At 52.5% G+C, this 26106-nt stretch overlaps 1 protein-coding gene across 50 annotated transcripts in view; it reads left to right on the forward strand.

The window, feature by feature from the left end:
• The first annotated feature begins 1626 nt into the window (after nt 1-1626).
• The window catches only part of IFT140 (intraflagellar transport 140), a 55095-nt gene continuing 30615 nt past the window's right edge, over nt 1627-26106 (forward strand). For 3 of the 50 annotated variants that reach the window (XM_081555652.1, XM_081555607.1, XM_081555643.1), the window contains exons 1-15: nt 1627-1671; nt 2313-2428; nt 5567-5744; nt 7528-7749; nt 12495-12616; nt 12719-12861; nt 14342-14517; nt 15302-15393; nt 15932-16038; nt 16708-16853; nt 18849-19052; nt 19181-19253; nt 19889-19980; nt 24030-24157; nt 25649-25766. In XM_081555652.1, the coding sequence (XP_081411778.1) occupies nt 5598-5744; nt 7528-7749; nt 12495-12616; nt 12719-12861; nt 14342-14517; nt 15302-15393; nt 15932-16038; nt 16708-16853; nt 18849-19052; nt 19181-19253; nt 19889-19980; nt 24030-24157; nt 25649-25766 (1770 nt within the window). In that variant the 5' untranslated portion in view covers nt 1627-1671; nt 2313-2428; nt 5567-5597. Of the gene's footprint in view, nt 1710-2312; nt 2429-5563; nt 5745-7527; nt 7750-12494; nt 12617-12718; nt 12862-14341; nt 14518-15265; nt 15394-15931; nt 16039-16707; nt 16854-18848; nt 19053-19180; nt 19254-19888; nt 19981-24029; nt 24158-25648; nt 25767-26106 lie in introns of all 50 variants that reach the window. The other 47 variants (XM_081555659.1, XM_081555610.1, XM_081555650.1 and 44 more) reach the window with 22 other exon arrangements.

The raw sequence follows: 26106 nt of genomic DNA on the forward strand, positions 1-26106 counted from the left end.
GACGCTAGCCTCGCGGCCGTGCGGACTGGTACGTCTCTCCGGATTGGTGGATCGCCAGCCAATAGAGTGAGAGTCTAGCCTGTGATTGGCCCGAGCCCTGTTGACGGATGCGTGAGAAGAAAGGCGGCTCAGAGCGCCGCCTCAGCTCTGAGTCACATCAAGAATCCCGCGCGAACCGGGTTTTTACCGAAAAAGTGTGGAAGTGCAACTGAGGCAGATAAACACACCCTTTACTGGATTGAGTGTGAAGCCTTTCAAGTTTTTTAGCGCTGCGGGTGGTGCTAAACGCTTAGGTTGTTTTTTCTTCGTTTTGGTGATGGAGTGTTTTTCGAATTCTAGAATTTATGGAGGAGGGATAAGAGTGATGGTGCTTTAGGATACAAATTTGTTAAAGGAGTACTATGTAATGCACAATGTAATGCCTGCGTGCTCAGTCGTGTCCAACTCTCTGCGACCCGGTGGACTGTAGCCCGCCAGGCTCCTCTGTCCATGGGATTTCCCAGGCAAGAATACTGGAGTGGGTTACCATTTCCTCCTCCAGGGGATCTTCCTCACCCAGGCATCGAACCCCCGTCTCCTGCATTGGCAGGCGGATTCTTTACCACTGAGCCACCTGGAAAGCTTGAACAATATTATGGATACAGACAAGATTGTACTATGACTAATGTGATAAATATCTACAATCTAATCACATAACATATAAATGGGTCAAAGTAAAATCCTGTACACCTTAAATTTACGCAATGTTACATATTAAATTTATTCAATAAAATCTTAGTGTTTATGAAAATGGGGTTTAATAGAATCTTCCTTGTATGCTTAACAAATGAAAGACTTTTGCTGCTTTTTGCTATAGTAAGTTTTAGTAACATTGCTTTTTTTTTTCTCTCAAAATTAGTTTAACCCGCCAGACCGTTAGAGCAGGACGGCACGTTGCTAATGCCTTAGGGAATGCAGTCAGCCGCCAAGATTAGAAAACAGGTTAGTTTCTAACTAAATGAATTCGTATTTTCTACTCTACGCTATTCTCTCTCTAATGGCGTCCATAAGCCTCCCCCCTCAAAGCATTGAACGCATAAGTTACCAACTTCAAGGAACTATGTTGAGTCAACTGACTTTTCTCAGAAATACTTTCGAACGACACCCTCTTGGAGACAAATCAGAATCTAGCAAACCTTTTGGGGTCCAAGAGACCCAGCAATAAGATTAAACAGAGAGGAGAGAATCTTAAAGATGGCGGTCTCTTTCTTTCCCAGTCTCCCTGCTGCCTTCCTCCTGACTGACCTATGTGGTTGGAAAAACTGAACTACAGGAGCAGGTCGCGAACCGACCGTGTATGCCCATCACATACAGAAGAATACACCAGTTTCTCTTCTCTGGGCAGGAACGCATATTCTGTCCCCTCGGCCCCCTCCGCGAGCTAGCGTTGTGGACTCTAGACAACCATCGAGAAAGGGGGAAATTGCCCTGCAGCCCCCCGGAGCTCCGCCACCCGCGGGAGGAATCCTGCCCTCGGCTGCGCACGAACGTTTCCGAGCGTCTTCGGCTCTTTCCGGCCTCTCGGGGCGCTTCGGACGGCCTGGGCGTCCGCTCGCTAGGTTTCGGCTGTAACCGAGCTGGGCTCGCGGCCGTTGTCCCGGCAACGCGCGGCAGCTCAACGGCCCAGCCAAGGCGAGTGCGGACCCCAGCCCGGGACCCGGGAGTAGGAGGTCTGGGAGCCCGGAGCCCCAGGGCAGGGCGACGACGAGACAGGGCCGGGGACGGGCGCGGGAGGCCGAGGGCCGGGGCGGCTCGGGGAGTCTGGCGGGTCCGGGAGACCGGAGCCTGGGCCGGGGAGAAGGGCGACGCCGAGGCGCGCCGGACCCTCTTCTCGCGCCTCCTGGATTATCTTCGCCCAGAAATCCTGCCTGGGCCGATCGCCCGAGCGGTGGCCGATCAGGCCGAGGCTTGGGCGGGTGTCCGAGTGGTCAGCGAGAGGGGAGGTCTGACTGAGGGCCGCGTGGCGCGCGAGGCCAGGAGAGCAGAGCTGGAGGGGAAGGGGCGGCGCCGGCGGTGCTAGCGGCGGCCCGGGCTAGGGAGGGATTCAGAAAACCACTTTCTGCGCTGTCAGTCCTGCGGCCCGGGGGACCGCACGGTCCGAGCCGGAGATGGTGTTTCTTCATGTCCACGGGATGCAGCTATGAGCCTGCATTGACGAGGCCCCTGGGGCGGTGGTTCAGAGTGAGGCTTTTCGGGGTGGCTTCCAGTGCCCTCCACTGCGCTCCTCCACTCAGCCCCCGTTACCTCAAAGTCCTTCTGGTTCCCTCCCACAGCGTCTCCAAGCAGTGATGCAACTGAAGTCATCCTTAGTACCATAAGTCGTTCTTTCCCAAGAGGTGGCTTACTTGAAGACTGAAGAGGTTGCACGGCTGGAGGTGAGAGGAGCACGGTGAGAACAAGTGGAATTTTTTCTTTCCTCCAAAGTTTATATATTGACAAACAGCGTTACATTCAAGAGGTACCCTGCCTTTAGGAAAGGAAGTGCCCTTGTTTCTGAACCGATGCCATTAATGGATGCGATTTCATTGTTAGTCATCTCTCCTTCTTATGTTTACTTTGATAACTTTTGTTTGTAAGTGCACCTGTGTATGTGCGTGCTCAGTTGCTTCAGTCGTGCCTAACTCTTTGTGACCCCATGGACTGTAGCCTGCCAGTCTCCTCTCTCCATGGGATTTTCCAGGCAAGAATACTGGAGTGGGTTGCCATGCCCTCCTCCAGGGGATCTTCTAGATCCAGGGATCCAACCCGAGTCTCGTGCATTGCAGGCAGTTTCTTTACCAACTGAGCCACCAGGGAAGCCTTGGTACACAGGTAACATTTATTCATTGTATGAAAACAGACTCATTCACCCTGGCCTGACCCCAATTTCTGCAACTAACAGGGCATCAAAAGCCTCTTTCCTCGCTAGTAAGTATCTCCATCAGGGATTCATATACTGGGCCTGTTTGCTGGAAGCAGTGTTCCAGGCCCAGGTGTGCTCCGGTGGCCCCTCACTCTGTGGGGCAGGTAGTCCGGTAAGGAATGGAGGATGGTCAAACACACACTTACAGGACAGTCTAAATGGAGAATACAGGGTTCTCTGAGGACACTGGGCAGAAGCACAGGACAACCTGGTGGAAAGAGGCATCTTGAGTACCCAGTGCAGGGGTGTAATGGGGAGAGCCTCTGGGAGAGCCCCAGCAGGAAGAAAGTAAGTTAAAGATCTTCTAACATACTTGCTCCTTACAAAGTGATGTTCGAAATAAAAGATAGAGGAAATCAGGTTTAATTTTCCAAGTGCTTTTATAATTCTTTTTCCGTCATTACAAGAAGATTGATATGTTACTCATTTTTCCAAGGCATGTTTTCAGAGAGTAAACTTGTTAAACATGAGTAAGAATTTCCTGTAGCCCAGAATTTAGACCCTTGGTGGGCTGCAACACGTTAGAACTCACTGTAAAAGGCTTCCTTGCTGCATTAAGCTGCCCAGTTTTTAACCTAGTGTGTCTCATTGTGGCTTTGTGTGAATGATTGCATGAAGTCTTTACTCAAGGACGCCAGAGCCCTGGACCAGTGCACATGTCCCCTAAGTGGAGTGTGTGCATCTGGCCACTGATCTGGCCCCCACAGACCCCAGTCGCCCAGACCCCCACTCCTCTGGCCAGTGCCCAGCCATCTACTAGGAGCCTGAATGGGTGCTCTTCAGCACCCATTAATCTCACCACCAGCTTCTGGTGGTGAGTTTAGTGGTCAGGGTATATTTTCATAAGAGAAAGATAAACATTTGAAATGTGACTGTTCATTTGTACCCTCCTGCCTTCCAGCTTCTGGAAGAACAGGGTCTCCCTCTCTGAACCCAAAATGATCCTGCATGGCTTTCTCTGATACAGCTGTTATATTGCTCAAAGCAAATGGCGTAGCCCGTTCCCTTCTCCAATGATGGAATTTTGTAGGTGCTGGATAACTTTTCTTGCACAGTTTTTCTGGTGTGGTTAAATATACATAAGATTTGCTATTTTAACCATTTATAAGTATATAGTTCTATGACAGCATTAAGTACCTTCACACTGTTGTGTGGTCATCGCCACCAATCTTTCCAAACTGAAACCTTATATATAATAAACACTAATTGCCCGTCCCTGGCAACCACCAGTCTACTTTCTTTTTTCTTTTTTTTAAGATTTTTTTGATGTGTACCATTTTTAAGGTCCTTATTGAATTTTTTACAAAACTGCTTCTGTTTTTATGTTTGGGATTTTTGGTTATGAAGCATGTGGGATCTTAGCTCCCACACCGCCTGCATTGGAAGGCGGGAGGCATTGAATTTGGTGACTCTTAAGTACCTCATGTAAGTGAATCATGCAGTGTTTGTTCTTGTGAGTCTGGCTTATTTCACTTCTAGGTTCATCCATGCTGTAACATGTGTCAGAACTTCATCCTGTTGTAAGGCTGAATAATACTACATTGTATGGATATACGACATTTTGTTTATCCATTCATTTGTTGATAGGCATTTGGGTTGTTTCCACCTTTTCACTGTGAATAACACTGCTATGAATATTGTGTTCAAGGATTTGTTCATATCCCTGCTTTCATTTCTTGTGGGTATGTGTCCAGAACTGAGAACTGAGTTGCTGGAGAATGTGATGATTCTGTGTGTGGTCCTGAGGGACCCACCAGACTACTTTCCACAGCATCTGCACCATTTTACACTCCCACCAGCAGTGCACAAGGGTTCCAGTTGCCTTATCAACACTTTTTACTTTCTGTTTTTCTGATAACAGCCATCCTGATGGGGATGAAGTTGAATAATTTCAAATGACAGCAACCACCTCAAAGAGACATTTCTGGGCTAGTTCGCTTCCCCAGACTGACTCTAGGATGTGAATAAATGGGTGGCAGTCAGATAGTCATTCAATTCACCCTCCTGCCCCTTACACACAGGGACACCGTGCACATCTCTTAAGGAAGGAAAGAGAAAGAAATGTTAAGTAACCGATCAAGCTTATCGTCTCCCCAGTTGCCCTGTGGCTTTGCTTCCTCTACTCCCTGACAGATGAATCATTTGGCTCCTGCCACCTCAAGAGGACAGCAGGGACCACCTTGGTTTTCTGTCAGAAACTGGGTGTTAGGTTTTTCTGCACATTTCTCTTTTGTGCAGCAGTTTGCTTTTTTTGGTTTGTTTGAAAACATTGCTTAAAGGGGAATTGTAAAAATATAAATTGTCCTTGTTATGATTAGAATAAAAATAATCAAGGATGACACGTGTGGTCTAGTCTGCAGGCTTCGTTTCTTTACTGTTTTGATGGCAACATGTATTATTCTTTCCCATCACACCCCAGGCCTAATCCCTTGCTTCTAATTGTGTGTTTCTCCCATTAGAGATCTCTTCCACATAAATTGCGTGCATTGGTCTGAAGGGTTGTTGATAAGGATGTTGATAAGTTGCCTGATGTCTTATGATTGTGGGTTTGTGTTACCTCTCTTTTCTAATTCCATATGTAGGACTTCTGTTCAAAACTGACAGAACTTGTTTTTTCCCCAGCAGGTTTCAGTGCTGAGCAGGTCTGCATTCCGTCATGGCCCTCTACGTTGACCACCGCATAGAAGCCCCAGACACAGTCGGGTCTCCCTCCCACATTGGCTGGCATCCTGTCCACCCGTTCTTGGCGGTTGCTTCTGTTAGCACAACCTCAGGAGGCAGCGTGGATATGTATCTGGAGCAAGTGAGTGGGAAAAGCAGCAATCGGACTGCACTGGCATCTGACGCTTGTCTTGTTCTTTTGTTCTCGTGTGTGTGTGTGTGTGTGTGTGTGTGTGTGTGTGTGTTTCTCACAGAGGTCCAAATTCCCAACACTGTAAAAGCCCTGTTATATAAATAATTCTTTTACCCTTATTATTTAGTTTTGGGTACATAGTTAGGGATGCTTGAGACAGAATCCACAGTCAGTTCATGGTCACCACCAGGGCTGTCTGTCCCCACCTCACCAGCCTTATTGGGTCACACCAGCCTTTGAAACTGTTCGTTTCCTGGAGCAGCCATAACAAATTAATGTGAATTGGGTGGCTTAAAATAACAGAAGTTTATTCTCTTACAGTTATGGGGCCAGAAATCTCCAGAATGGGGCTGGCAGGGCCCTGCCCTCTCTGAAGGCTCAAATGGAGGGTGTGTGCCATGCTTCACATTAGCTTCAGTGTAGCCAGCAGTCTTCAGTGTCCCCTGGCTGGTACCCGTACCTCTCAGCCTCTCCCTCCATGCTCTTCCTCTGTGTGGTGGGGTCTCTTTCCTCCTCATATAAGGATACCAGTCATACTGGACCAGGGCCCACTCTGATGACCTTGTCTGAGCTTGGTCATCTGCAAAGGCCCTGTTTTCATATGAGGTCATGTCACAAGAACCAGAGGTTTAGGAAGTCAGTATATCTTTTGGGGCTGCACAACTCCGTGACAGGAACTTTCTAGAAACTCCTACTTTACCAAGGAAAATGGATTTCCTTTCCCGCCCCCTGCCCCACCCTCCCCAGAAATCTGCCTCTCGTGCTTTGGGTCCACACCCGCTCTCCCCTCCCCACACGTGGCACCCTCCTGTGGTGTCCTCCGGAGAGCACACCCAAGGGGCTTCCTCACCCAGCCCTCTGCATCCAGCCTCCCCCATCCCCGAAAGGCCTCCTCTCCCTCCAGCTCCTCCTCCTTCTGAGGCTATGTTACCATCTCTCGGGATGACTCACAGGCCTGCGGTCCAGCCCACCAATCCCACTGGACCGCCAAGGAATTCCCTAGATAAAACTTTAAAATTTAGAAAACTTAAAATACACAAAACAAAGAAGTGTGCTTCGTGTGTTTCTAACTGGCACAAGGAAAACTGTAGGATTTCAAAATTATGATTTATTCAATGATAAGGTCACAGATGTAGCAGGTATAACTGGTGAATGGTAGGAAGAGCCCAGTAGAGGTGCTGAGAACAAACTGAGTTAATCTCTGAAAACAAACACATTTATACTTTTACCCTGCTGCCTTTGAAAATTCTAGAAAACATGAGAATATAAGAGCACATATCTTATTAACTCTTATAGCAATGACATCATCATATATCACAAAGCTTCCGGAAAACTCCACTGTTCACTTGTGAGAGAATGAGAGTTAACAAGGCAAACCACATCCTAGTATCATTCTGAAAATGACTTTGGCTTTGAAGACCTCAAAAAGGTTCTTAGGGTCACCTAGCCACACTTTGAGAACCTTGGGTCAACACACTTCACCCGCTGGCCCACCACTTACTTTTGTAAATAAAGTTTTATTGATAAGCTGGTTTGTGGGGTCAGTTAAATGTTTGCCTTGTGCTGTCATAGTTCAGCTGAGGCAAGATGGGTGTTTCTATGACAATTAAATAGACTGTTTCCTTAATAAGCAGCTTGTTATATCCTCTACCTGATATCATTCAACTGATGAGGCAGAAATATTTAGTTGCCGCCATTCCTCATAATAAGGGCTTTACCTTGTATGTCGCAGGGTGAGTGCGTGCCAGACACGCATGTCGAGAGGTCGTTCCGGGTCACCTCCCTGTGCTGGCACCCGACGCGGCTGATCTTGGCTATTGGCTGGGAGTCCGGAGAAGTGGTCATGTTTAACAAGCAGGACAAGGAGCAGCACGCAGTCCCCACCACGCACACCGCCGACATCGGCATCCTCACCTGGAGCCCCAATGGGAACTGCCTGGTGTCGGGGGACAGGGTGAGCAGACACGCGGCGGTGCTGGCTCGGGGACTCGGCCTCGCCCTGTCCATGCTCTCAGGAACGAAGTTATTAGCGATGCGTGGTTGCCGGGCTCAGCTGATCTTGTCAGCTGTCACTGCAGGCTGTGTTTTATGTTGGGAGCGAGATTTGAAAGTTTTATTCTACCTTCTCACTCTGTGGCAGAAGTGTGTAATTTTGTAAATGAACATCTCTAGATAACTACATTCACACAGATGGGGTGGGGCCTCAGGTACCCCGAACCCCAGCCCTCTGAGCACACTGCTTCATTGCCCAGGAGTCTGTGGTCCCCATCATCTGGCCTGGGGCCTCCTAAGCAGGTCGACTTGCCCCCAGGGGATACTGGAGAGATTGTTCCTTGTCATAAGGGAGGGGGCGCTTTCTGCTGGCGTCTGGTGGGTATACCGCTCAGCGTTAGCCAGTGCTCAGGGCAGACCCCACCGCAGAGAATCACCAGCCAGAGACGTTCGCAGACCTGTTTGATTCAAAAGGGACAGTAGAAAGTGTACAGTGTGTTGATTTCTTTTACACTTTCAAGGTAATACGTTTGCATGTTTCAAAGCTCAAAAAATACTAAAAGGTACACACTGCAAACGCTCTCCTCACCCCCCCTTCCCCGCCTCCGGCACATGCAGCTCCTTCATGTCTCTCCGGGTTCCTACAGGAACACACAGGAGCATGCAGTGCGTTCTCTCCCCAGCTTCCAGTTTTGAAAAATCACAAACGTTAGAGGAAGGAGCAGTACAAGGAATACCCTTGTGCCCTCGCTGTGAGTTCAGTAACTGTTAACATTTTGACACATCAGCTCTCTGGGTGTCTGTATTACCCCTGCGTGTTGGGGAGTTTGTCACAGACGTCGCCCTTCACCCCTCAATGCTTTGGCATCCGTCTCCCTGGCACATAACCACGTGTGCTGTCACACAGGAGGGCGAGGCCCACACGCTCCCTGCTGCGGTCAGTGTGGCGGCTCCTCCTGCCATCCTGATAGCCCGTCCTCACCTGGGGCTGCCCAGCGTGCTCTGCCTCTGCTGTCATTCCTCTTTTGTCTCCTTTCATCCTAATTGGTCCCTGCTCTCTTTTTTCGTCTCTCTCTCGTTTGGTCTTTCATGACATCGACGTTCCGAGGGGTCCAGCTGTTAACTGTAGCGGGTCCCTTGGTTCAGATCCGTATGACTGTCTCCTTACCACTGTGAGTGTCTTCACATGGGGGGCATGTCCCCTCCCCGTTTTCCTGGATCCTTGTCACATGAGTGGCCGCACCTGGCACACACTGTTGTGCTCAGGCTTTTCATCGGACGCCGTGTCTTCCACTCTCCACGGCAGCGCACAGCGAGCCTCCTCACTCTCTTTAGCCCGCCCTTTGTTCCACGAACCTGTTATCATTTACCTTCGCAGCCTCTATGGAAAAGCAGTCTTCAGTTCTTTGCTGGACGGTGACACGACAGCTGGCCTCTTGCTTTCGTCCTTTCACACGTGCGAACTTTTAGAAAGAGTCCTGGAGGGAGATGGGACCCAGGGCGTGCCCTTGTGGTTTGATCGGTGTGCCCAGAGCTCCCTCCGTGGGGCTTGACCGGCTCATACCAACCCATGCGTGTGTTGTGTCCAAGCTCAGGATCTTGCGGGAGAAGTGCTATCTCAGTCGTGTTCTAGTTTGCGTGCATTTCTCTTCCTCCTGAGGGTGAATGTTACCTAGAAAAGCCATTTATACTTGCTTTCTGCTCATACCACTTCTTTCCTGTTCAACTTGTTCCTTTTTTCCAGACTTTTCTTGTTTTTCTGTTTGGTTCACACCTGGTAACGTTGCCCTACCCCAGACTCCTTCTCCTGTGGACTCCTCCCTGCTCTGAAAATCCCCCACGGGGATAAAAGCAGTCAGGGTCCTTGAACATCACCATTCGCATCTTGAAGAAAGGAGAAACAACTGACCAAGCGGATGACTCGAGCGCAACCCAGAGCCCAGGTCACCGCTGACCGAGTTTTGGAGTCAGAGGATTTCAGAACAAAAATACCTGGTCCTTCTCTCAGAAAATCTGCAGTTGTGTCCCAATTTAATACTGGACTCCAACAGGAAGAGATGTACTAACAAATGAACAGACACGCTGAGAGCAGCGACCCCTGAGATGCTGGCTCCCCAGGCTTGGCCGAGGATCTTTTCCACTCTTCCACCAGGGACCTAGTTACCCTGAGACTCACCAGATGAAGCAAGAAAGCACAGCCTGTGAGCCTTGGAGTGTCCCACATCTCCAGGGGCGGGAGCCGAGCTGGAGGACAGGAGCTGAGAAGGAGGTCTGAGTGCAGTGACTTGGGGTGAATAGCAGCCACTCTGCACCCAGAGGGCGGCCCTCAGAAGTGGCAGGGGGCCCAGAGGCATCTGCTGTTCTGTCTTCCGCTTGGCGGTCATGTCTGCCTGGTTCCCAGAGACGTGAGAGGACCTCCTGTGGCCTCCCCCCACCCCGGGTGGTGCGTTTGTCCTCATGTCCAAATGGGGGTCCGCAGGTCTCTGAGCTGAACCCACCACTCCAGGGCCCGGGCCAGACGTGTCCCCAGAGCAGCTGTCGGGGCCTGGATGTGCAGTGAGCATGGCCGCTCAGGAGCCCGAGGGGCCGTCAGCTAGACACTTGTGTGTGCCGGTAAAAGAGTCAGCTACTGTGTTAAAAATTAAGTGCTGGGTGGAATGCTCCGGTGGTCCAGCAGTCAGGCTCAGCACTCTCCCTGCCAGGGCCTGGGTTCCATCCCTGGTCCAGAAACTAGGATCCCACGACCCTCATAGCGCAGCCAGAAAAGAAAAAAGTGCTGCCCGACTGCATTTGCGGGGCATTTTAAAAGTAATTTTTAAACACAAAGAAACCAAGAGTGCTTTTATTCTTGTGTTTATAAAGCTGGCAAAGTCAAGAATCTGTTTAGCCTTCCCTGGTGGTTCACTGGTTAAGAATCCGCCTTGCAATGCAGGGGACACGGGTTCGATCCCTAGTCTGGGAAGATGTGACATGTGAGGGGCAACGAAGCCCGTGCATCACGACTACTGAGCCTATGCTCTCGAGCCTGGGAGCCCTGGCTCCTGAAGCCCACGGGCCCTAGAGCCTGTGCTCTGCAGTAAGAGAAGCTACTGGGAGGAGAAGCCCACTCACTGCAACTCTATCCCCCCCTCGCTGCAACTAGAGACAGTCTGCACTCAACAACTGAGACCCAGCACAGCCAGAAGTGAATTTTTTTTTTTTTTAAAAAGAATCAGTCTAATAATACACGATTTAGATTATATGTGCATTCAGGTTACATACTATGTCCACTCTTACATGCTTTTCCTAGAGATTCACTGTATAGGTTGCTTTATAAGGCCCATTTATTTGAAAATCCTCTTTTCATGTACAATTAAGTAATGTTATCCAGTTTGCGGGATATTGGAATGAAAGTGGCTTGAATGAAGGGAGAGAAGATGACCTTACCGTCTGCTAAAATGCCCGCTGACCTGCAGTGGGAGACGCGCCTTGAGGCCGGCTTGGGCTGCAAAGCGCAACTGCCCCACTGTGATGGAAATGGTGCCATTTCGCACAGCCAGGCTCATCCGCAGCCAGACGCCCTCGTGGACTATTGCTCCCAGGCCAAATGGTCTCTCCCAACTTGAACTTTTCTAGCACTTGTCTGAACCATTAATCTGAGACTTTGAGGTTGAACATAGAGTACACCCGGCACCCAGATCTTGGTTGGTTTCTTCCAATAAAAGGAACTAGGGCTCCTTGGAGAAACAGCTGGTCCTGGGCTGGGGCAGGACTGTGAGCCCAGAGGATCCGTCGGCCAGGATGCAAGGAGGGGCTCACACACCCATAGCGACAGCTGTGTGAAAGGGACAGTGGAGGCCGAGGGAAGAGCGCCCAACGGCCGGAGCTGGAGTGTCTACACAAAGCAATACTGGGTTATAACCATGAGCAGAAACTAGACATCCATGGGTCCAGATGATGAAAATCTACAACTTAATAAATCAGTAAATGCTGGAGATACAGGACACATCTCCAGATGACCTAGAGGTGAGATGTCGCTCCCCTCCTACATGTGGGCTGCACCCAGCAAATTCCTTCAAAGCAGGACAGGATGGCAGGAGGGCCCAGTGAGGAAGGTCACGTCGAGGGCACGACCCTGATCTGACATGCCAACAACAGAACTTCCCCTCCGGTGTCCCTCTCAAACCTGCCACCCCGTCATCAAGGAGAAAAACATCATACACATCCCGCCGCAGGGCACATTCTGGAACCCTGGGCCGGTCCTCCTCACACCAGGCAGGCATCTGAAGCAGGAGTGCAAAGAGGTGCGGCCACCACACATGTGTGAGGACGGGGTCCCAGGATAGGAGGTGCTGAGGAGACAGCGTGAAGCCCCGGCTGGAGTTAGCGTCGTGCACCCCAGTGACGTGAGATCAGTGATGGGAGCAACCAGGGGTGGCGGTGGGGCTTCTCCCAACTGGCTTTGCCACTTTCCCTTAAATCTGAGTCTGTCCTCAAAGCAAAGGTTTGTTTTTTGAAATTGAACACATGACACTTGTGATCTCCAGGCAGTGAAGGCGGGAGAGGGCACAGAGAAGCGTCTGGCTCCTCATGGAGCCTGTGGATTGTTGGATTTTTCACGGTGCTTGCGTCATCCTGTCGTAGTTTTGAAATTGGAAAGGGAGTGAGCCCACGCTCTGGGACGCGGTATCACCTCCATGTGCTGAGAATGTGGCCTTGGGTTTGCAGCTCGGCGTCCTGCTCCTGTGGAGGCTGGACCAGCGGGGCCGTGTGCAGGGGATGCCGCTACTGCGGCACGAGTACGGGCAGCCCCTCACCCACTGCATCTTCCTGCTGCCTCCGCCCGGCGAGTGAGTACAGTGCAGGAGGTGGGGGCGGTGGAGGTCTCATCTGTGGTTACCCTGCCTGCACCCACGGGGCCACGAGGAGCTCCCCGTCCCGTCTGCTTTCAGGGACCTGGTTCAGCTGGCCAGGGCAGCAGTGAGCGGGGACGAGAAGGCCCTGGACATGTTTAACTGGAGGAAAAGCGGCTTCGGGAGCATCCTGAAGATGGGATCTCAGGAGGGCCTCTCATTCTTCGTCAGCCTGACAGATGGTGAGATGCGCACTGGGGTCGGGCACACCGCAGCATCTCAGGGCGTCTGGAGGTCACCAGCGAGCAGACGGAGTGTCTGTGTAAAGCCGCAGGCCGTGCGCCCCTCCCGGACAGACACCTTGGCCCGCCCTTGCCGGGGTTATCCTGGGCCCAAAGGGTGGCTTCCCCTGGCCCCGATGGAGACAAACAGCTTTTATTTGTGTTGGAAGGTTTTTCAGGAAGAAGCTGTCTGGTGCGCAGGCCCAGACGAGTCGCTGCCGGGTTGCCAGTGTGGTCTCCGTGCCCGCATCCAGACTCAGCTCTGGGGCCGTTACCGGGGCACTGGACGGGCTCTGCCAGCCGTGACCACCAGCAGCCCTGGGGGCCGGGCCGTGGTGTTAACTGTAACACGGCTCTTCCTCGATGCACTGGGAGGCAGGTGGCAGCGGCAGACACAGTGTGAGGGTCTCATCCTCTTGGGACGTTCACGGGTCATGTCTGCTGCGGGAAAGGGGCCCAGGAGGTGGGGCTGGGTGGGGTGATGGGGTCTGGGACGTGCGTGGCCAGGCAGCTTGACCGTGACGGGTGACCGCAGGCAGGGGCCGGGTGTCAGTCATCTTAAAAGTAGAGACACTGGCATGTGGGGGTGGGGGCAGAGCTGCGGGAGGGCAGCTGGAGGGACTGGGCCTGCCCTGAGGGAGGAGGGAGCACCTCTGTCCCTGTGCCTCAGCTCCTGCCTGGGCACGGCCCTGGGGATGTGGTAGTCCCTGCCTCCTGCACCCCGCAGGCAGAGCTCACGTGAACGGGACACCCAGCCTGCCGCACAGGTCTGCGGAGCAGGTGCTGGTTTCTGGGAGTGAGATGGGAGGGGGCCCGAGGGTGAGGGGCTCCTGAGAGCAGCAGAATGAACCCACCCGAGAGCTCGCCTGAAAGCAGAGCCGGGAGGCAGCTCGGGGCCAAGGGCAGGGATCCAGACTGGGAGGGGCCTGAGGAGGAGAAGAGGGGCAGGCTGGATGCCAGCCAACGATACCTGGGGCCTGGGACGGAGGGCCTGGGTCGAGGCCCCAGGGAAGATCATGGTTCAGGCTCTGGTGGACAGAGATGACCAGAGCGTGGAGGCTGTGCACCAGGAGGTAGTCGCTGAGCACTGGACGGTGGTGGAGGGGGACGGCAGGGGCAGGAGTCCAGGCTGGACTAACCCACGAGATAGCAGGTGTAGGGTTATAGGCCAGTGTTGTTTTTTTAATCAATTTATTTTGTTACCTTGGGTCTTTAGTTGCGGCATGTGGGATCTAGTTCCCTTACCAGCTATTGAACCCAGGCCCCCTGCTTTGGCAGCATGGAGACTTAGCCGCTGGACCACCGGGGAAGTCTGCCAGTGGTTTTTAAAATGGCTTATTGTAAATGGTTGTGATGAAGATGCTTATGTTGAAAGTGTCCCTGAGTAGGTAGAATGGCCGTGGGAGCGTCCAGCTTCCGGGGACCCCTGGCTCTTTCACAGGGACCATGCACCACGTGGACGAGAAGGGCAGGACGGCCCAGGTAGCATCCACAGACAGCTCCATCCAGACACTGTTCTACCTGGAGCAGAAGGGGGCGCTGGTGGCGGTGACGGACAGCCTGGTGCTCTGCATGTTCATGGTGATGCCCGAGGGCACAGCCGAAGAGGTGATGAAGGTGCGTGGGACCACCCCAGGGGCGCCAGCCCTGTGGCCTGCCTCACCCCCGCTCCGTCTTGGTTGAGGAGTCCATGTTACAGGGTCACCAGAGCTTTGGTGCCTTATTTGTTGTGGACCATTGCAGTCACAGGTGGGGGAGACGTTGGGGGAAGGGGCCACCTGAGCCTTGGGAAGCGGGGGGCAGTGGTGGGGATGCCTGGCCACGTGCAGACCTTGGGGGTTGTCACAGTGTTCCCACCATGGCTGGCCCTCAGGTGTGTGATGGTCACAACTCTGGACGCCCCACCATCCCTGTGGGCGCCTCGCCCCTGACCCGGGGGCTTCCTCACAGGAGGACGCCCACAGCCTGGGGTGTGGTCAGGCAGCGCGTACAGCTCTCTGAGGTCCGCTTGCTGCCCTCCTGCGGTTTCTCAGTTCCACCTGCGGATTCCAGGTTCTCAGGGGCCCCAAACCTCCCCGGAGGTGGTCTGGTGGATGCAGAAAGTCAGTGTGTTCGGGGCCCTTGTGCACCTCTGTCTGCACAGCAGTTGAAATGTGGTCACTGAGTCCGTGGACCTGGGTTCAAATCCCCTCGCGGCCCCTCGCTGGCTCTGCGTATGGGTATGAGGGCGCCTCCCCCATGAGGGGCTCCATTAACTGCTCTGGCCTGAAAGGCTGGGGCCGCCCGCGCTTCCTTTTCGTGGACAGTCTCCATGGAGTTGCTGCCAAGAGTCCAGCCCCTGACCAACAACACAGCCTCCACACAGGTGACACACTCCTCTCAGGTGGCTGCTGTTGTACAGGTGAAGCTGAGTGGGAAGATGGGCCACCGGGCAGACATCGCGCTGATTGACGGCAGCCTGCTCGTGACCGCCATCGGGGAGACGGTGCTCAGGTGAAAGCCGACCCTGTGGGGCTTGGGGGGAGAAGTCTGTTTCCAGCACTCTCATGAGTCAGCTCTGTACTGGAGCCTAAAGTACACAGAGACCAGCACACAAATGATGGCAAATTGTTACCAGCTGGACATGTCTGTGTGACAGAGCCCCAACGCCCGCCCCACGGTGTCCTGACGTCCCCTGCCTTTCTGACACTGCCCCCTGTGTACGTGGAAACCCATGTCACAGCCTCTTGGGTCCATTGCTTCAAGTCCATGTGACATCAGGGGTCTCCCGGGCTCAGGTGCTTGGAGCTCCTGTGTTCTCCTCCTGACCTGATGTCTCACAGGGACCTTCTGCTATTGGCAGCATCTCCCTTTGGTCGTGAACAAGGCCTAATGGACAACATGATGATGAGAAACTTTTTTTTGCAGAGTCCGAAGGGCCGTGTCTTTTTCCTGATTTTTAAAGTTTAATCTGCGAGTTGAGCAAGACCCTTGGAGCTGAGGGAAACACACTAACGCAGGCCCTTCACGGGCTTTCCTGCTTGCCTTGTAGATTCTGGGATTTAGAACGAGGGGAGAACTACGTCCTGAGTCCAGAGGAGAAGTTTGGTTTTGAAAAAGGAGAGAATATAAATTGTGTTTCTTACTGTAAAGTCAAAGGTGAGACTTAATGGCGTCAGGGGCTGTTCTCAGAACCAGCCACTCGAGAGGTCAGCCCAGAGCGAGAGGCGGGCTGTGTTGTCCCGCACGGTGGCCCAAGAGACGGTCAGGAGTGTGACTGTCCTGCTGCAGGAATGGGCGTCTGTTCCTCCTGAACTCTCGGGAGACCGTCAGCGTGAGGAACGTTATATGTGTGTGTGTGTTAATATATATGTGCATGGATGTGTGTACGTGTACACACACGTGTGCACCCGGGCGCGCACACACAGTGGAATAGGAGATGCATGGGAGTAGCACCTTTGTGCCTAGCGAGTGCCAAGTGCTGTGTGGCTCCCGGGAGGCGGCCTGAGCATGGGGACCAGCTCTTCTCATGGCAGAAATCTGAGAGGAATCAGCCCCCCACCCCCTTACACACACACACACACACACACACACACACACACACACACACACACACACACACACACTCACTCACTCACTCACTCACTCACGCATGCATACACACGCTGTCGCCACAGCAGTGAGCTCCTACGAAGGGGATCAGCTGGGTAAGTGCCTGCAGAGTTACTGGGCGGGCTAATAAGTCTGAGAGGGTGGTCAGAGGAGGGAGCCTGCTGCCGTTTTATCCCTTTCTGGCTCAGTTAAGGTGAGTGCCCTTTTTACCTGTAGGTCTCCTGGCAGCAGGTACTGACAAGGGGCAAGTAGCCATGTGGAGAAAAGCTCCAGGCCTCGCGAACGGCTGCAGGGCGGAGGGCAAAGACAAGTGGACCCTTCAGACCCCCACTGAGCTGGAAGGAAACATCACGCAGATAAAGGTACACCTAATGGGGTGCTGGGGGCCCTCCCTTTCTGCACAAGTGGAAGCAGTAACTGGCTCTGAATCTATTTTTGTCAGTTGTTCAACTTAAGATTAAAAAATAGCAACAATAAAATATTTATAAAGGCCTGTTGGGTCAGAAGTCAGATAAGCAGTTGTGGGTCTGTGGTAGTCTATATTTATCTATTTTACCTATCTACCCATCCTTTTATCTCTACCATCATCTGTTTTGTTTTTTCATTTGTTTTTTTTGGCTGTACCCCTCGGCTTGTGAGATCTTACTGCCCCGACCAGGGGTTGAAGCCCGGCCCTGGCAGTGAGAGTGCCGAGTCCTCACCACTGGGCCGCGGGGAACGCCTGCCCCAGCCTCCTCCTGATGCTCCAGACTTCCACTGCTCTCCAGGCACTGCTCTCTTGCCCATGCTCTGTTTTAGATAGAGTTGCTCATGTTGGGAGCTTGCTGCTCCAGAGCCTGCCCATGGGGACAGTGGCTTTGGGCACCAGAGCCTCTGGTCCGGGACTGCCTCCCCACGAGGAGCAAGCTGGGGCGAAAGCCTGGTCCATGTGGTCAGGCTCTGCTCCCAAGGCAGAGCCTCCCCCCACACCCACCCGGAGCTAGCCTGTGTGCAGAGCTGAGTGGCGAGAGATGCTGGCAGCTGCCCCTCCCCAGGCATTTTGGCCAAACCTGCCTGCCAGGCTCACCTGCCGCAGACTCTCCTCTTCTCTCTAGAACTCAGTAGGTTTTCTTCAGTCCATCTTTCTCCATTTACTCTGTGCCCGACTCCAAGAGAAACCGGCAGTTGTGTTCTCTCATCTCAGTTCTCACCAGTTATGCCTGCCATGTCCTCCGGGCTCCTCGCCTGCCGTCCTGGGCCTGGCCTCTCAGCTCTGCTCTGTGTGATACGGGCGGGCAGCACACAGCATCTCACCTCCCCGACCAGGGCAGGGCAGTGTCCTGACCACTGGTCCCCCAGGGAACTCCCTGAATGTTTTAAGATAAGTTTAATTAATCTAATCAGGAAATGAAACTTACATGGTAAATAGTTTAGGGATACCTTAGAGCAATTTTAGTAATATCTTTTAGATCCTCCAGTGTTAGTCGCTCAGTCGTATCTGACTCTTTGCAACCCATGGACTGTAGCCCACCCGGCTCCTCTGTCCATGGAGGTTCTCCAGGCAAGAATACTGGAGTGGGTTGCCATTTCCTACTCCTGGGGATCTTCCCGACCCAGGGATTGAACCTGTGTCTCCTGCATCTCCTGCTTTGGCAGGCAGATTCTTTATCACTGAGCTACCCAGGAAGCCGGGTAGTTCACTGCGAGGGTATAAACTCGCTTTCCATTTATAAAATACAGATAACCCTAAGTTCGCATCAATAAACTAAGCTCTAGAAGATGCTCAGCCAGTCAGAACAGACACAAACTAGAACCAGCGCACAAGTTTACATGCTGGATCTCAACTCTGGGTGTTGAGATCCAGTATTTTTAAGCTTTTCTGCAAATTACACATTTTACACTTATAAATTTTTAAAATCATGTTTTTGAACAAAAGGGCATCCCTTATAGCTCAGTTGGTAAAGAATCTGCCTACAATGCAGGAGACCCTGGTTCGATTCCTGGGTTGGGACTATCTGCTGGAAAAAGGATAGGCTACCCACTCCAGTATTCTTGGGCTTCTCTTGTGACTCAGCTGATAAAGAATCCGCCTGCAGTGTGGGAGATCTGGGTTCGATCCCTGGGTTGGGAAGATCCCCTGGAGAAGGGAAAGGTTACCCACTCCAGTATTATGGCCGAGAGAATTCCATAGACTGTATAGTCCATGGAGTTGCAACGAGTCAGACACGACTGTACGGCTTTCACTTTCACTTCACTTTAAATGAGAAGAAGCAGCAGTGCTTGGGGACTGCTTATGAATCCTCATACCTGTGACATTGCCCTGACTGCACCTCTCCTTTCTGTTCACTTCTCGGTGGTCTCTCCTCCTGGTAACCAAGTGGGGCTCCAGGAAGAGCCTCCTGGCCGTGAACACCATCAGCTCCGTGTTCATCCTCCGCGAGCAGGCCATGTCGACCCACTTCCACCAGCAGGTGGCCGCTGTGCAGGTCTCCTCGAGCCTCCTCAGCGTGTCCTTCCTGTCCACGGGGGTGACCCTCAGCCTGCGCACAGACATGCACGTCAGCGGAGTGTTCGCCACCAAGGTCGCTGCCAGGGTGACCTGTGGGTGGGGGTGGGGTCATCGATGTAGACAGAAGCCCTGGCTAGTTATTAGAGTCACCAGGGATGGTGAGGCCCCGATGATCAGTTGCTTTTTCATTTTCGTGGCTAGGATGCTGTTGCCATCTGGAATGGAAAACAGGTGGTGATCTTTGAGCCGTCCGGAGCCACATTACGCAGTGCAGGTGGGAGTCTTTTCAGCCCCCTTTTGCATCTGATGCGGGTGGGGGTGCTGGTTTCTGAGGGGCCGGCTGAGGGCAGGTCCTGGGCCACGGGGAGACCCCACGCCCGTTCTCGTGCCCGGGCTAGAGCTGATGGCCTCCAGAGTCCCACGTACGATGAGCTGCAGCTTGCACAGTGGTGCTGTCACAGAGGCTGTGCTGTGGGAAGCACCAGCTGCTCACCAGGAGGGAGGAGGCGAGGCCGTCAATGAGTGGTGAGGGCGGGTGCCTGGCACTGGGTGCCCCATCAGGCAATCGCTGGCAGCTGAGGCCCTGGGCAGTCCCTCTATCTTGGAGCCTCATTTTCCAAGATGAAGAAAACCCACCTTTCACAAGGCTGTTTTGGGGCCAAGGAACGTTAGGGAACACACGTGAGAACATTCTTGACGATACCGCAGGTCTGCCCCTTCTCCCCATCTTTATAGCCTGAGGCTTTTCTTTATCACCTTAGTTGTAGAAGATGTTTTCTGCTAGATTCCAGTCTTTCCCATCAATCACTCTGTAAAGAGTTCTACTTTTAGTGTGAGAATGCTTCCGAAACTCTAAGGAGCTCTAACAAAACTAGCTGCTGCTGTCATGATCTCTGTCTGTCATTTTAGGGTCCTTTCTGTGTGAGTCTCCAGTGTTAGCCATGCATGAAGAAAACGTTTATACGGTGGAGCCAAACAGAGTCCAAGTTCGAACCTGGCAGGTAAATGGCTGCTCTACAGTGCGTGGCCTGTAATGTTAAACACAATGAGAGCAAAGTTTAAAATGCCACCTCTAAATCAAGCCAGAGCCTGCTTAGTGACTTCACCCACCTTATCAGATCCCCTCACTGGGTGTCTGGTTGTAAAAATGGATTCTCACATAGCTGTTCCATCGACAGCTCTTGTGACTTCAGAAATCAGGAGGTAAGGCAGTGGCCCTTTGCAGTGAAAAGGACTACCTGGCTGGTCCTTGAGTGCGTGGGATTATGAAATGGAAGCTGTGCTGTTTAGTGTGCATCTAGAGGACTGAGGGGCCATCAGTTTGGGCCACATCTCTAGACCTTTTCCTGCACGTGTCCCTCCAGGACCACAGCCTCTAGCACAACATTCTGCCCCCTGCAGGGGGTGCAGTAGGGGAACTGCTGCCTGCTCACATCCCGTGCACACTTGCTTTATCCCTGGGACTGACACGGAGTATTAGTTTCCTGAACCGGCCATAACCAATGACCACAAACTGAATGGCTTAAAACAATAGAAATTTATTTTCCTCACCACCGTTCAGGAGGCTAGAAGTCCAAAATCTAGGTGTGGGCAAGGCTGCTCCTTCTGAGGCTCTGGGGGAAGAGTTTGTCCCATGCCTCATCCAGCTGCAAGCGTTGCTGGCATTCCTTGCGTTCCGTAGCCTGTAGCCAAGAATCTGCCACCATCTTTACATGGCCTTCTCCCTGTGTTTGAGAAGGACGCTTGTCCCTGGATTTAGGGTCCACCCTAATCTAGAGTTGTCTCTATTTGAGATCCTTAGTTATATCTTCAAAGACCCTTCTTCCAAATAAGGTCATGTTTACATCCAAGTGGGTGTATCTTTCAGGGGAGACCCTTCACCCCACATGTGCAGTGTTCTGTATCACAGCTGAGGACACTTGCTATGCTGCTAGTTTAACTCTCAGTGTGTGACCACTGTGTCCCACTCTGAGTTCTTTCCTGAGGTCTGTCCTGTTCTTGTACCTCACAGGCTTATACGTTCTCTTCTCCATTCAGTAACTCCTGAAGGAGCTTCCCTGCAGTTCTAGTCTCTAGCAGGAGGGTCAGATGGTAAAGAGCACAGTAAAGTATGGAGGGGATTGGGAAGTATTGCAGGGGGAGGCGTTGGAATAGAGACCTGACAAGTGGGGAAGGCGGCCGCAATCCCATGAGCCTCCTGGGGGAACTGCAGGGAGGGATCTGGGCCTCGAGAGATGCCTGGCCAGGTTCAGGTCAGAGGGCAGGTGGGGAGGCTGGGGGGACGGGGCTTGCATACCGCTGATAGTGGTGAAAGGGCATCAGGTGTGGACATAAAGCTGAGGTAGGGAGGAGCCCTGCTAACAACAGATGAGGGAGCAGCTGGGTTACTAGAGGGATGAACTCCAGCTGGAAGGTGGAGGCACACAGGAAAGAAGGAAAGGCCTGCTGAGAAGGGGTGGAAGGCACACCGGGAGAGAATGAAAGACATAGTGGGAAAGGAGTGAAAGGCATGCTGGCAGAAAACGAAAGGCACACTGGGAAAAGGGCAAAATGTTGCTGATAGGGGTGAAAGACTTGCTAGGAAGGTGAGTGAGAGGCATACTGGGAGAGAATGAAAGGCATGTTGGGAAAGGAGTGAAAGGCTTCCTGAAAGCCCCAGGAAGAGAATGCAAGGTCCACTGGGAAAGCAACAAAAGGCATACTGGAAAAGGAGTGAAAAGCATGCTGGGAAAGGGGCGCAAGGCATACTGGGAGAGAATGAAAGGCATGCCGGAAGAGAACCAAAGGCATATTATGAAAGGCCTATGGGGAAAGAATAAAAGGCCTGCTGCGAAAGCAGCAAAAGGCATACTGGGAGAAAACAGAAAGGCCTTCAGGGGAGGGGTGAAAAGCTTACTGGGAAAAGGGCAAAAGGTTGCTGGTAGGGGTGAAATGCAGGCTGGGAAAGTGGTGAAAGACATTCTGGGAGGGACAAAAGGCATGCTGGGAAAAGAGAACAGCATGCTGGGAAGGAGTGAAAGTCAAGCTGGAAATCATGGTGGGAACTTAGGCGCATCTGACCATAGACAGAGTTCAAACCTTTTTAAATTTTTATTGAAAGGAATATGTGTCAGGGACTTCCCTGTTGGTCCAGTGGTTAAAACTTGGCATTCCAATGCAGGGGGTTTGTATTTGAACCCTGATCAGTGAGCTAAGCTCCCACATGCCTCGTGGCCAAAAAAAAAAACCCAAAATGTGAAACAGAAGCAATATTGTAATAAATTCAATAAAGACTCCCTGAGTCTCTGTTTCTGGTATGAGGAGCCCACTAAGTTCTGTAGGAAAACCCCACCCCTGGCCACTCTGCTCCCAGCCCAGTGCCAAGCCAAGCAGACACTCATTGGGCATTGATTGAATGTGAAACCATTTACCTCAGACTGGGACTTGAACCCATGTGCTGGGAGGCAAACTGGCCAAAACCCACAGTCTTCCCACTGAGGTCACAGACCTAATTTCAGGATCTGATAAAGCTCAGGTTCATGATGTCTCATTGCAGAAAGAAATCAGTGAGAGACAAAGTAATAGGTAAGAAGTGGGTTTATTGGGAGAGAAACACACTCCACAGGCAGTGTGGGCCATCGCAGAAGGCAAGTGCAGAGGCCTTGAAATATGGTGTGGTTAGCTTTTATGGGCTGGGTAATTCATAAGCTAATGAGTGGGAGGATTATTCCAGCTATTTGGGGGAAGGGGTGGAGATTTCCAGGAATTGGGCCACCACCCACTTTTTGGTCTTTTGACTTTTGGTGTCTTGGAACTGTCATAGTGCCTTTGGGTGTGTCATTTATCTTGCTGATTGAGGATCAAAGTCTAGGGGAAGCTGACTTGTCTGCCACTTTGAAAGTGAAAGTGGTAATCGCTCAGTCATGTCTGACTCTTTGCAACATTATGGACTGTAGGCTGCTAGGCTCCTCTGTCCATGGAGTTCTCCAGGCAAGAATACTGGAGTGGGTTGCCATTCCCTTCTCCAGGGGATCTTCCTGACCCAGGGATCGAACCCAGGTCTCCCAAATTGGAGGCAGATTCTTTACCATCTGAGCCACAGGGAAATGGAGTCTGCCACCTTGGACCCATTTGATTCTAATTAGTTCATGTTGTGTCTTTGGGTTATGTCATTCTTTCATAAGTTGTCCCCTGCCCCCTTCCCTCCTGTTTCAAATTGAGCTGGGGACCCATCTTAGCTCCAAGGAGAGGGGTCAATCCACGCATAAGACACCCAAAAGCGTAAGCTCTGCCCAGGCCTGACTCTGGTCACTCTTTCCAAAATACAATAGTGAGATGTGTTGTAAGAACAACATTTTAAAACATAAATGATTTTAAGTCACCTGTTGCTCAGAACCTTCATGAGTCTTCCAGCTTCATGCAGAACAAAATCTGACTCTTTCCTTGGCCTGCACTGATGCCCAATGTGGTGTCTGCTCACTGCCTGCCTCAGGGCCCGCCTTTCTTCCTGCCACCTGGCTCCTCCTCCTAGAAGGCCAGTGCAGCTCTCCAATGGCTGGCTCCTTCCCCCCAGGCTCACTTCAACTTGCCCCCCAGACAAGACCTGTTCTCGGGCATTTACCAGCATATGATGGACACACAGGAAAGTAGGCATGTTGTGCGTGCGGCTCATGAGTTTTCACAGACGGACATACCTGGGATGTGGTCACCACCCCTTCCACTCATGGCCTCCCCTGGAGGTGACCACTAGCCACACAATCAGCTCCACTGGGGCATTAACGTAAGACCTCGTGGGCAGCGTCTCCTGCATCAACCCTAGTGGATGGAATTCCACATGCTGCCAACTAGTTTTCTTTTAGCACCCCTCCCGTCACCTGTCTGCACGTGCTCAGGCTGAGTCACGTGTGTACCTGCTTGTTGACCTGGCTGCTCTGTACCTCCCCGCTGACCGGAAGCACCAGGGATCCCACAATGACAGGGCCCGTCCTCCCTCATGGGGTGAGACTCCAGCAAGGGGTGGGGCCTGTGACTGAAGCCCCCCTGAGGTCCCTGTCCCCTCCTTTTTCCTTAGGGGACCGTGAAGCAGCTCCTGCCATTCTCCAAGTCAGAGGGGAACCCGTGCTTCTTGGACATCTGTGGAACTTTCCTGGTTGTAGGGACAGACTTGGCTCACTTTAAAAGCTTTGATCTTTCCCGAAGGTACGATTTTTGTCCAGATAAAAGTATTTTAAATGCGTTGGGAGACAGTGCGTTGGGTAGAAGACAGACAGGGGGGCAGCAGACTGTTTAAGTTCTCATTTCAACATTAATGTGCACTTTTCTGTTGGAAATGCCTGATGTCTTGGTTCAAAGTCTTAATCTCTGCATGAAGTAGGGAGCAGTGTCACTGTGTGGTAGACGCGTGACACAGTGCGCTTGCCAAAATCCACAGACCTTACAGCTCACAGTGAGCATTAGTATCTGCAAATTCAAACAACCTTTCAGTTCAGGGGGGCCCAGGATGGAAGGCAGACAAGGCAGGACAACCTCTGTTCACGAGTGTGTGGAACCACCTCCCTCCACCCCAGAAGCTGCCCGGGTCACCCTGGCCCTGAGTGGGGCCCTGAGACTAACGGCTGAGGGGCTGCAGACGGCATGCACTCTGCTGATAAAGTCAGTTTCCACAGGTGCGGGGAGGCATCCAGGCTGGTGGTGAGCAGCTGAGTGTCAGGATGGGGACTGGCGGGGAACCGGCTTCTCACCTGGGGGGTGGTTTCTAAGTCATCAGGGGAGGAGGCTGAGCGACCCCTGAGCAGATGCATCCAAGGTGGAGACCTGAGTCTGGAGCCAGGTGTGGCTTTGTGTAGATGGAGGTGGATGCAGGTACGAGGACACGCAGCAGTCAGTGCACATGGCCTGGTCTGTCCGCCGCCGGGGTCTGGGAGCAGCGACAGCCCGGAAACAATAAGCACACCCATGCCCAGATCTGGGTCCGGGTCCTCCTGCAGGACAGGGAGCGGGCTCCTCGGAGACTGATGCTGGAATGTGTTCTGGGCCTCTGCAGGAAACACACGAAATTAGCCTGGAGCCCGAGGCTCTGTCCCAGCCCAGAGGGACCCAGGGAGGCGAGATGATTAAATGTCACGTGAGGCCTGGATAGGGGTCTAGGGCAGAAAGAGAACACTAGGGGGAAAGTAAGGAAATGTGAGTAAAGTAAAGAAAGACGTGGCGAGCTACCTCTACAAGCCGGTTTTGTTTCTGGAGGCATCAAACTAGAAACAGCTTAATAGGGGACTAATATAATAAATTTGAGTTTGTCCACACAGTGGAAAAGCACGTGGCTGTAACGAAGCATGGGCAGCAGAGCCCACGGCTGTGCTGTGGGGGCGGCTTGGCATCTGTAATCAGCTGCTCCTGTCTGTGGGAACGAGATAGTGCTCCTGCCTGTTCACAAAAATAGAACTTTAAAACCTCAGCCACACAAATAGCAGATTGTTACGCTGTGCTTCTGAAACTCAGATAACGTGTGTGTCAATTATATCTCCACCAAAAAATGTAAAAGTGAAAACTCGCCCTGTCTTCTGAGCCCAGCCCATTTCCCAGGTCTCATGTTCCTGAAGTGAGAGCCGCTGGGCCCAGGTTCCAGACCCAAGGGGAAGGGCTTGCCTGCTGTCCCCAGCGGGACCACTGAGACCACATCCCTCTCTGCAGAATGGCCAAGGTGCACTGTGGCTGCAAGAGCCTGGCTGAGCTGGTCCCAGGCGTGGGGGGCCTGACCTCGCTCAGGTGCAATGCCAGTGGCAGCAAGATCAGCCTCCTCCTCAGCAAGGTGGGTCCCTGTGTGCGCTGCCCCGCCTACTCCCCCTCCCACGGCCCTGGCACCCCCTCCGCCCCCCGGAGCTCCCTCCACCTCCCCACCTTCCTTCACTTCACTCCCTGTGTCATCAGAAGCAATGGTTCTTGCAGAGACCTTCACTTCTTCCCTTCTGCCTCTTTCCATCATCAGACTAAGGTCTCTGGGCACCAGGGGTGACCAATGTGGGAGGACCTGGAGCCTCTTGCTTTGAGAGTGGATGTGAAGGAGCCAAGTGGCAGGGCTGTTGGTTCTAGAGGAGCTGGTGCCTTCCTGCCATCAGTGTCTATTCACGTGCTCCTCTGTCATTCATTCA

The sequence above is a fragment of the Giraffa tippelskirchi genome, chromosome 13 (genome assembly GCF_054371585.1).
Source record: "Giraffa tippelskirchi isolate mGirTip1 chromosome 13, T2T-mGirTip1v1.2.pri, whole genome shotgun sequence".
Lineage (NCBI taxonomy): Eukaryota > Metazoa > Chordata > Mammalia > Artiodactyla > Giraffidae > Giraffa > Giraffa tippelskirchi.